The following is a 12,103-nucleotide window of genomic DNA, read 5'->3' as shown; positions in this document are numbered from 1 at the left end:
AGGGTCTTGTGTCAGTGTTTTTTATCTTGGGCTTTGTGCACACTGTGTCTTTTTGTTGAGTTTTTGGAGCAGAAACTGAATAGAACCTCTAACTTTTTAGGAGGATTCGGAGAGTTTCCTTTCATTTTATGTTACCATAATTCTTCCAAAAACTCTGCGTGAACACACGCTCATAGGTACATGAACACAACAACTTTAACTTTATTCCAACTTCTGGAGCTCCAGAAGTTTTGAGTGGGAAGCTTTGTCACTAGTGTATTATTTGTTTGTTGTTTTTTTTAATTTAAATTATAACTACAGGGTATGGTCCCACCGGAATATACAGTGGGGAAAATAAGTATTTGATACACTGCCGAGTTTGCAAGTTTTCCCACCTACAAAGAATGGAGAGGTCTGTAATTTTTATCATAGGTACACTTCACCTGTGAGAGACAGAATTTAAAAATAAAATCAAGAAAATCACATGTATGATTTTTACATAATTAATTTGCATTTTATTGCATGAAATAAGTATTTGATACAATAGAAAAACAGACCTTAATATTTGGTGCAGAAACTTTTGTTACAATTACAGAGGTCAGACGTTTCCTGTGGTTCTTGACCAGGTTTGCACGCACTGTAGCAGGGATTTTGGCCCCCTCCTCCATACAGATCTTCTCCAGATCTTTCAGGTTTCGGGACTGTCGCTGGGCAACATTGAGTTTCAGCTCCCTCCAAAGATTTTCTATTAGGTGCAGGTCTGGAGACTGGCTAGGCCACTCCAGGACCTTGAAATGCTTCTTACGGATCCACTCCTTTGTTGCCCTGGCTGTGTGTTTCGGGTCATTGTCATGTTGGAAGACCCAGCCACAACCCATCTTCAATTCTCTTACAGAGAGAAGAAGGTTGTTGGCCAAAATCTGGCGATACATGACCCCATCCATCCTCTCTTCAATACGGTGCAGTTATCCTATCCCCTTTGCAGAAAAGCACCCCCAAATTATGTTTCCCCCACCATGCTTCATGGTTGGGAAAGTGTTCTTGGGGTCATCCTTCTCCTTCCTCCAAATATTGCGAGTGGAGTTGATACCAAAAAGTTCTATTTTGTCTCATATGACCACATGACTTTCTCCCATGCCTCCTCTGGATAATTTAGATGGTCATTGGCGAACTTCAAACGAGCCTGGACATGTGCTGGTGTGAGCAGGGGGACCTTGTATGCCCTGCAGGATTTTAATCTATGACTATGTAGTGTGTTACTAACAGTAATGCTTGAGATTGTGGTCCCAGCTCTTTTCAGGTCATTGACCAGGTCCTCCTGTGTAATTCTGGGCTGATTCCTGACCTTTCTCAGAATCATCGTTACCCCACAGGGTGAGATGCTGCATGGAGCCCCAGACCAACAAAGATTCACAAACATCTTGAGTTTCTTCCATTTTCTAATAATTGCACCAACAGTTGTTGCCTATTCACCAAGCTGCTTGCCTGTAACTGATCCAAGCCTTGTGCAGGTCTACAGTTCTGTCCTTGGTGTCCTTAGACAGCTCTTTGGTCTTGGCCATGGTTGAGAGGTTGAAGTGTGATTGATTGTGTGGACAGGTGTCTTTCATACAGGTAACGAGTTCAAATAGGTGAAATAAATACAGGTAATGAGTGCAGTGTAGGAGGGCTTCTTAAGGAAAAACCAATAGGTCTGTTAGAGGCAGAATTCTTGCCTGTTGGTAGGTGATCAAATACTAATTTCATGCAATAAAATATTATTTAATTATGTAAAAATGATACAATGTGATTTTCCGGTTTTTGTTTTTAGATTCTGGTAAAAATGATCTCGCAATATGATTTTCCTCATCAATATGATTACAGTGATACTAAACAAGTCCAGATTTTTATTATTTAAGTGGTCTAAAAAAAAATCATAAGTTTGCAAATAAAATTTTCTCTAGGGTTGTGATACTCTTTCCGAGTCCCATAATGTTTTAATTTTTCTGCCGATGGAACTGGTGATGGCTTATTTTTTGCGGGGCAACACTTTGTTTTTGTTGCTACCATTTTGGGATAGATGTCACATTTTCATAGCTTCTTACAGCATTTTTTTGTGGAATTACAGTGACCAAAAAAAACATAATTTTGACGTTCTTGAATTTTTTTTGTTTACTGATCGGGTTAATTATTTTTATATTTTGATAGATTGAACATTACTGAATGCGGTGATACCACATGCGTGTTTTTTTTTAATATCTTTATTTTCAATGGGGGAAAAGAGGGATGATTTGAACTTTAATGCTTTTATTATTCTTCTCAGATATTTTTTTTTATTTTACTTTCCACTATTCTTGTTAATCCCTTTAGGGGACTTGAAGCTCTGATTATCGGATCGCTTGTGCTATATACCACGATGCTGCATATAGCAGAAATCACTGTCTCCTTGGAAGCCTGGCCACAGGCTGAGTTACAAGGGCGCTCCATAATGACAAGCACAGGGGTCTTCATCATCTTTCTAATGACTTTTCTAAAAGTTGCACAGTTTTGACTTTTTTTTGCAAATGTCCTGTAACCTCGTTCCTGCGGTCACTTTATGTAGACTTGCATTTTTTTGTTCACATTTTGTGATATTTTAATGAAATACCTAAAACATACATGTCAAACTCTGGCCCACAGGGTGGTTTTATTTGGCCTGCGACACCAGAACCACCACTCCTATCTGGGGCCATTATTCTATATGGAGGACTATGTGGGGCCCATTATACTGTATGGAGGACTATGTGGGGCCCATTATACTGTATGGAGGACTATGTGGGGCCATTATATTGTATGGAGGACTATGTGGGGCCCATTATACTGTATGGAGGACTATGTGGGGCCCATTATTCTATATGGAGGACTATGTAGGGCCCATTATACTGTATGGAGGTCTATGTGAGGCCATTATACTGTATGGAGGACTATGTGGGGCCATTATTCTGTATGGAGGACTATGTGGGGCCATTATTCTGTATGGAGGACTATGTGGGGCCATTATACTGTATGGAGGACTATGTGGGGCCATTAAACTGTATGGAGGACTATGTGGGGCCATTTTACTGTATGGATGACTATGTGGGGCACATTATTCTGTATGGAGGACTATGTGGGGCCATTATACTGTATGGAGGACTATGTAGGGCCCATTATACTGTATGGAGGACTATGTGGGGCCTATTATTTTATATGGAGGACTATGTGGGGCCCATTATACAGTATGGAGGACTATGTGGGGCCCATTATTCTATATGGAGGACTATGTGGGGCAAGTTATTCTGTATGGAGGACTATGTGGGGCCATTATACTGTATGGAGGACTATGTGGGGCCCATTATACTGTATGGAGGACTTATGTGGGGCCATTATACTGTATGGAGGACTATGTGGGGCCCAATATACTGTATAGAGGACTATTTGGGGCCCATTATACTGTATGGAGGACTATGTGGGGCCCATTATACTGTATGGAGAACTATATGGGGCCATTATACTGTATGGAGGACTATGTGGGGCCCAATATACTGTATGGATGACTATGTGGGGCCATTCTACTGTATGGAGGACTATGTGGGGCCCAATACACTGTATAGAGGACTATTTGGGGCCCATTATACTGTATGGAGTACTATGTGGGGCCCATTATACTGTATGGAGAACTATATGGGGCCATTATACTGTATGGAGGACTATGTGGGGCCCAATATACTGTATGGATGAATATGTGGGGCCATTCTACTGTATGGAGGACTATGTGTTGCCCAATATACTGTATAGAGGACTATTTGGGGCCCATTATACTGTATGGAGGACTATGTGGGGCCCATTATACTGTATGGAAGACTATGTGGGGCCATAATACTGTATAGAGGACTATGTGGGGCCATTATTCTGTATAGAGGACTATGTGGGGCCATTATTCTGTATGGATGACTATGTGAGGCCTTTATACTGTATGGAGTACTATGCAGGGCACATTATACTGTATGGAGGACTATATGAAGCACATTATACTGTATGGAGGACTATATGAAGCACATTTTACTGTATGGAGTACTATGCAGGGCCCATTATACTGTATAGAGGACTATGTGGGGCCATTATTCTGTATGGATGACTATGTGAGGCCTTTATACTGTATGGAGTACTATGCAGGACACATTATACTGTATGGAGGACTATATGAAGCACATTATACTGTATGGAGGACTATATGAAGCACATTTTACTGTATGGAGTACTATGCAGGGCCCATTATACTGTATGGAGGACTATATGAAGCACATTATACTGTATGGAGGACTATATGAAGCACATTTTACTGTATGGAGGACTATGTGGGCCCATTATACTGTATAGAGGACTATGTGGGGCCATTATTCTGTATGGATGACTATGTGAGGCCTTTATACTGTATGGAGTACTATGCAGGGCACATTATACTGTATGGAGGACTATATGAAGCACATTATACTGTATGGAGGACTATATGAAGCACATTTTACTGTATGGAGTACTATGCAGGGCCCATTATACTGTATAGAGGACTATGTGGGGCCATTATTCTGTATAGATGACTATGTGAGGCCTTTATACTGTATGGAGTACTATGCAGGGCACATTATACTGTATGGAGGACTATATGAAGCACATTATACTGTATGGAGGACTATATGAAGCACATTTTACTGTATGGAGTACTATGCAGGGCCCATTATACTGTATACTGGTTGGCCCACGACTTTTGGCCCTCTCTGTTTGAGTTTGAGGCAAAGATAAAGTATATTTTAGATTTATCACAAAAATTAACTACATAAGAATTTAGTGCAAAAAAACATCTACGAAAACCATTAGATAGAAAAAGAAAAGTGACTTAAAGCGCGATTCATCATTTGCATATTTGTAAGTGCTTTATTTCCAAGGTAATCACTTACAATATATGTAGTCGAGGATAGGAATCACGCCATGGTCTTCACTATGCAGCTCGGCCATCTTCCCGTGGGTGTTATAATCATCTGCAGCAAAAAGTAATGGAAAAAATAGAGCTGCTCCCAAAAATAGAAAAACCCTCATGTTTCTTAAAGAGAAGCAGAATGTCACTATTAGTCAGGTTATGTTGAATGCAAGTGTTAAGAGCAAAAAAAAATACATTAGGGTCCCTTCACACATCTGAATCTGGTATATGTGGGGTCTGTTTTCACACGTACTGAGGCACATACACACATAACATCTATGGGGCTGCGCACAAGTCCTCGTGTTCACAAAAACCGTGTGTCCCACACGTAGACTTGTCCGTTTTTTTCCGGCAGCATCGACGTCAGTACGTACTGCACACAGATGTCATAAAGTGTGACACATGCCGGAATAGAAATTACAGATTTTAAGATGTTAAAGACAAAGGAGACAGAGAGACAGATAATATATAGATAGATACATAACAGATAGATAATAGATCGATACAGTTGAAGCTAGAAGTTTCCATCCACTTTATAAAAAGACACATCTGCATGTTTTTCTCAATATCTGACATGAAATCAGAATAAACCTTTCCCGTTTTAGGTCAACTAGGATTACCATCATTTTTAATATTTGCCAAATGCCAGAATAATGAGAGAGAGAGAATGTTTTAAGGCATTATTACTTACTGCAAAGTCAAAAGTTTTATACACTAAGATTACTATGCCTTTAAACAATTCTGGACTGCCCATATGAAAGCTTTGGAAGCTTCTGATAGGTTTTTTGGCAACATCTGAGTTTATTAGAGACACACCTGTGGGTGTATTTTAATGCACACCGGAAACACACTGCTTCTTTGTGTAGCATCATGGGAAAGTCTAAAGAAATCAGCCAAGATATCAGGAAGAGAATTGTGGACTTGCACAAGTCTGGCTCATCCTTGGGTACAATTTAAAGATATCTGAAGGTGCCTCGTTTATCTGTACAAACAATTATATGCAAGTGAATCGCCCAGGGAAATATGGGGGAGACTCCGTACCCGGGCCTTTACCTTCTGTGGGATGTCACGGCAGTTGACTCCTGGGCCCGTACCCTGAGGTCACTCTTTAAAAGGGGATTTGTTAACAGTTTGTCTCGTGACGCCACCTGTGGTTCCCGGTAATGAGTACTGGCGCTGCTTAAGACCTCTGGAGCAGATGTTTAGGGCAGCTGGGTTGCTGAGGCTCTCCACAGGCAGAGCACAGCTCCAGGGCAGTGTAGTAGCAGATGGTGATGCTGGGCATTGTAGTGCAGGCACAGTAGCATGGTAGAAATAACTGACAGAGACAGTGGAGTGCAGTCATCCGAGTTTACTCACAATTCTTCTTAGGTTCCTCAGGTACACTGTCCAGGTGTCAGACTCCCGCGTCGCACTGCGTTTGCCAGGCAGGTGTCCAGCACTCCTTCAGGTATATCAGAAACACTTAACGGGACCCCCTTTCTTTATGTTCCTTCCTTGACCGACTTCTTGCGCTGGGTCTTCTCCCTCCTGCCCTGCGCTCCCCACACACAGTCCCAATCAGGTACTCTGAGATCCCTCTGGGCAACCTGCAGTTCCCAGACCTACTTGGTACCCCTTACATTGGCTAGGGTGAGGTTGTGGCAATTGCACCATGGAAGTGCAGAAGCCTCCGGTATTACAGCCGAGACCTGGAGTAACACGGCTAGTCCAGGGACCGGTTCAATTCCTGCGGCCTGATCCCTCTGACGCCCGGCAGATTCGGGTGTACGGGTGCAGTCCTGCACTCACCGTACCCCCTGGGATTCCTTCTGTTCCTGAAGCATTCCTCCCTTGCTCCCCACTCCGCTCCTGGGCCTCTCTCCCTAGGCCCCACTTTGAAGCAGAGCTCCTGAAGAGACTCTGCCCCCCTCCTCTCCTCTTGCTGCTCACCTACTTTCTGCACTGCCTTGACTAAGATGGCTTCCTATACATATATATCTATTCAAGTTCTCCCCTGTTCTACGTCCTCCACCCACACTCACCACTGGTTCCCCCTCGCTTAGGTTCCCCCCACTCCAGCCAGGGACAGGGCAGCAGAAGAAGTGCATAATACCCTTCCAGCTGGCCTGGAGTAGTGTAGGGTTGAGTGCAGGTGTTAGGGTCCCGGGCAGTACTCCATCCTTACCTGAGAGAAGGAGATGCCACACCTCTGGGTGAGGTGCAGTACCTCTGTGGCGACTGAACCCTCAGGGGCGCCATATTAGTACAAACAAGATGTGAATGTCCAGCCATCATACCGCTCAGGAAGGAGATGGGTTCTATGTCTCAGAGATGAACGTGCTTTGGTCTGACATGTTCAAATCAACCCAAGGACAAAAGCAAAAGACCTTGTGAAGATGATTGCGGAAGCTGGTAAGATTGTGTCAATATACACAGTGAAATGAGTACTGTATCAACATGGGCTGAAAGGCCACTCTGCCAGGAAGAAGCCATTACTCCAAAAGAAACAGATTAATGTTTGCAAATGCACACAGGAACACAGACCTTAATTTTTGGAGACATGTCCTGTGGTCTGATGAAACTAAAATTGAACTTTTTGGGCATAATCACAATCGATACGTTTGGAGGAAAAAGGGAGAAGCTTGAAAGCCTAAGAACACCATCCTAACCGTGAAACACGGGGGTGGCATAATCATGTTGTGGGGTTGTTTTGCTGCAGGAGGGACTGGTGCACTTCACAAAATAGATGGCATCATGAGAAAAGAAGATTATGTGGCAATACTGAAGCAACATCTCAAGACATCAGCCAGGAATTTAAAGTTTGGGCGCAAATGGGTCTTCCAAGTGAATAATGACCAGAAGCATACTGACAAAATGGTAACAAGGTGGCTTAAGGATAACAAAGTCAATGTTTTGGAGTGGCCATCACAAAGCCCTGATCTCAATCCTATTGAAAATTTATGGGCAAAGCTGAAAAGGCCGGTGCAAGCAAGGTGACGTACAAACTCGGATCAGATACACCAGTTTTGTCAGGAGGAATGGACCCGAATTCCGACCAACTATTGTGAGAAGCTTATGGAAGGAGATCCCAAACGTTTCAACCAAGTCATTCAGTTTAAGGGCAATGGTACCAAATACTAATGAAATGTATGGAAACTTTTGACTTTGCAGTAAGTAATAAAAATGCCTTAAAACATTCTCTTTCATTACTCTGGCATTTGGCAAATATTAACCATTATGGTAATCCTAATTGACCTAAAACGGGAAAGGTTTATTCTGATTTCATGTCAGATAATGAGAAAAACATGTATATGTGTCTTTTTATATAGTGTATGGAAACTTCTGGATTCAACTGTAGATAGATTTGAGATAGATAGATAGATAATAGAAAGATAATAGATAGACGAATAGATATATAGATAATACATAACTGATAAATAATAGGTAATAGATAATATACAGATAGATGCTAGATAGTTATCTGTGAGATATATTAGTGCCTTGTGTGTGTAGTTTACTGTACATGTATTAACCTAATAAATAAATAAAAAAAACGGACGTGGGGTCTCCCCTATTTTTTGTAGCAGTGTAGACCATATATCGGGATGGGCTTCCCAGGATACAGTGAAGTCGTGGACAAGGAAAGTCGCCAACACCAATCTTTCCAGATGGAGTGTTACAGAAGAATTTAGATAGAATACTTTTCCAACAACTAAAAAATGAAACAAGTTACTTCACACCCAGTCAGGACTGACCAGGACCCCTGCACTGCGTCACTCCCTTAGCCCAACAGTGATGACTAGTCGTGCACCCGTCTAGTGTGGTCACCGAGCATTTACCTGGGACTTGGGAACAATCAAATGAATGTCAGGGGCGGACTACTGGTGAGAGAGAACAGCAGCTTCAAACTTAACAAAATGACTCTATACCCACAAGGTAGAACACGGTTACTGATTGATATAGCGTGGAGTTCTCTTTAAGAACCACGTGAGTGGGATTCTCTGAGGAGTACCTTTGTATACTCCAGTAGATATTGATTTACTGCGGTGGTCTCTATAAGGCACTGGTGGCTCCGGACGCTGAGTCCGCTGGACACTGGTGCTATCATGTGCCTGTATCTGCCTGTCTGAGTTTGGCACCAAACTAACTGTGTGTGTGCACGCTCCCACCATAAACCCTGCAGTGGGCCTGAGGTCAGGACTTTCTGACCTGTGTCTGGTCGCTGTAACACTACAGAGTTGCGTCCGCCCAGACGACAGCCGCGTGAACAGTGGATGGTGAGTCTCCAGCTGCGTCACTGATACCGGCTCCCGGGGATTTCTGCTCTGCTCCTTTCTGTATAAAAATGCAAGTAAAACACACAGCAAAAACAAGTATTTTTGCAGCTCTGTTTTTTTTTGCCAAGAGAAGCAGAAATGGAGCACAGATTTCTGCACCAAATATATAACGTGTGCACAGACCCCTATTGTCCTTATCTTATATCATTCTTTACATTATGTAAGAGTTACAGTTAGTGTTGAGCCACCCCCGTAGTGTTCGAGTTCGGTTCGGTTTGTCGAACACCCGTATATTCGCCGAACTGTTCGTCGAACTGTTCGTCGAACACCTTCGAACACCGTTAAAACCAAACAAAATCACATAGAAACACATAGAAAACACATAGAAAACACTTCAAAGGTGTCCAAAAGCTGACAAACTGCTCAGAAGACACAACTAACACATAGAAAAGTGACAAGTACATATAGTCATGCGAAAAGAAAAGAGGTGGAGGAGTAAAAGGAGGGGGAGACACAGATATAGGCATGTCATGCCTTTCTAAAATCAAGAAAGGCTGGATTAAAAATCTAAAATCAGCCTACCAACACCCAGATGTCGTGACAAGAAAATTAAAAAATAAATATCTTTAGGTAGAATGGCGGTTCCATTCAGAACACTTTCCTTACAAGACGTAGTGGTATTCCCGTTGTGAGTTGTGCCAAAAACGGAACCCAATACATTCGGACTAATCCACCATTTGTCATATCCAAGGGGAAGGTCCGTAAACGACAACATCGACGCGGAACCAAGTACAGTAGTATATACTGTACATCCTTTGACAAGGCAATCAGGCGGATCAAAAAGTTGGGAAGGGTCACCCTAATGGCCAAAACAGACATTGATGCGGAGTTCCGGTTACTTACTACCTGTGCCTCCGAATAGTGTCCAACTATTGGGCTGCTTCTGGGAAGGAGCATACTATATAGATCACTGTTTATCCATGGGGTGCTCCAGATACTGCTCACTATTTAAGGCATTTAGTTGCTTCCTCTAATGGGTTGTAATGGACGTTTCTAAGGGGGCACATATTATCCATTACCTCGACAACTTCTTATGCCTGGGCCCAAAATATTTGCCACAGTGTGAATACACGCGTTAGTCCACCTGTGAGAAGGAGAGAGCTGGAGGGAGAGCAGACACAACAGAGCCGAGGGGTTAGATGGAGAACAGAAGAAGGAAAGAGGGCGAGGGAGGTAAGGGAGTAAAGTGGAAGGCCGACCTGAGCTACCCCACGTTCCTGCTGGACGGGGAACAGCCCTGAGAAGAAAAGCCGCTTGCACATCCGTTTGAGGTTATGGGTGCGAGCGGGCAGAGGGACTACGCTGGAGTGCGAAGCCGACACGGCCAGTCCGTTCCTGCCCGTGCGACCTCCGTGTCGCCGGGTTTGTGTCAGAGCCGCGGTGGACCCTGATGGCCAGCCCCCCTCTCCCAATACTGGTGCCTGTCCGCTGGTGGGTTGAGCCCCCCCGAGGTGGGGGGGGGTAACATCTGCAGAAGAAAGACCATCTTCCAGCAAAACAAAGATGTCTACTTCTTTTCGTGGACAATGTGATACAATCCCTGCCTTACGGACATGCCCATCACTACAGATTCCAGATGAGGCACAAAAACAGCAGGTGCTTCAACGGATATCAAGTGCTCCTTCAAGTGGGCTCTCCTCCACCTCAACTTCAACATCACAAATACTCCAGTCCTCAAAGGTGTCACCACAATCACACTTGCTTCCTCACAGCTCCCAAGTCTCCAGCTGCCCATCTGAGTATGGTGTAGAACAGATGGTTGAGTCTGCACAGCTGTTTACTCATACTATAGCCTGGGAAACGGAGGTCTGCTCCAGAGCTTCTGTTAATCCAGATGAGGAAATGATCTGCACTGATGCCCAGAATCTTTATGAGTCGGATCCAGGACCGGATGAAGAAGGTTCTGAGCATAATGTAGACACTCGTTCCCAAACTGTAACTCCTGTTGGTGGAGACAATGATGAAGACGATGATGAGACTCACATACCTGATTGGAGCGACAACTTGACTTTTCGGTCAGGGCAGGAAGAGGTTGGCTCTGAGGACGACGGGTGTGAGAACACACAGGGTGATGATGACGAGGTTGGAGATCCCACTTACTGTCAACCCACAGTCAGCCAGTCGATGAGGTCAGCAGAGGAGGTGGAGGAGGATGTGACTAGCCCAGGGGGTGGGGATGACTCGGTACCCGGGCCTTTTCCTGACCTTGGGGATGTCGCGTGGGCGGCTCCCGGTCCCGTACCCTGGGGTCACTCTTTAAAAGGGTGGATAATTGTTAATTTTATAAGAGTTTGTGACGCCCCACAGGTGGAACTAGGCCTCAGAAAAGTGTATGCAGGGGGAATGCAGGACAGGCGAGACCCAGCTGGGTCAGAGCAAGAATGGGAATGGACACGGTAGTCACTTCAGTACCTTTTACTGGTGGAAATTCAAGCACATCCCGGAGAACTGGAGGGTGAAGGGTGCATATCAGGATCCTCCCCAATGAGCGGGTGTAGGGCCTCCTGTTTCTTGCCTCTGCGTAGTAAGTTTCTGACCTGCCTGGAGCTAGGCCTAACTTTGTCTCTGTCCTGCGCTGGCAGAACTTGTGGTAGGGCCTTGTCTTAGAGTTCATGCTCCGATTGTGCGGTGCCTAAGCGTCTCCTGGCTCTGTTACGTATCAGCACCTTAGCGATCCTGGGACTTGTAGTTATCCAGGGATTCCGGTTATGCCTTACTGGGTCATAGAGATCCCAGTAAACTCGAATCCGGTCTCCAGTAAATGCTTCGGGGTGAGCTGGTTAACCTCCTCTGCCACCTATGTACTAACTCTCCACTCGCCTTCGGACTACTC

The 12,103-nt window shown here is 44.2% G+C and overlaps 1 protein-coding gene across 1 annotated transcript in view; it reads right to left on the bottom strand.

Moving 5' to 3' along the window:
• Window positions 1-12,103, bottom strand: part of LOC141153486 (alpha-1-antitrypsin-like) — a 182,965-nt gene that overhangs the window by 152,103 nt on the left and 18,759 nt on the right. The window contains exon 4 of the mRNA XM_073638319.1: window positions 4,932-5,074. Within this exon, the coding sequence (XP_073494420.1) occupies window positions 4,932-5,074 (143 nt within the window). The remainder of the gene's footprint in view (window positions 1-4,931; window positions 5,075-12,103) is intronic.

Source organism: Phyllobates terribilis, unplaced genomic scaffold (genome assembly GCF_046119375.1).
Source record: "Phyllobates terribilis strain yellow unplaced genomic scaffold, ASM4611937v1 Scaffold_7__3_contigs__length_470593459, whole genome shotgun sequence".
NCBI lineage: Eukaryota > Metazoa > Chordata > Amphibia > Anura > Dendrobatidae > Phyllobates > Phyllobates terribilis.
Note: the sequence above shows the minus strand (reverse complement) of the source record. Positions and strands in the feature narration are given on the sequence as shown.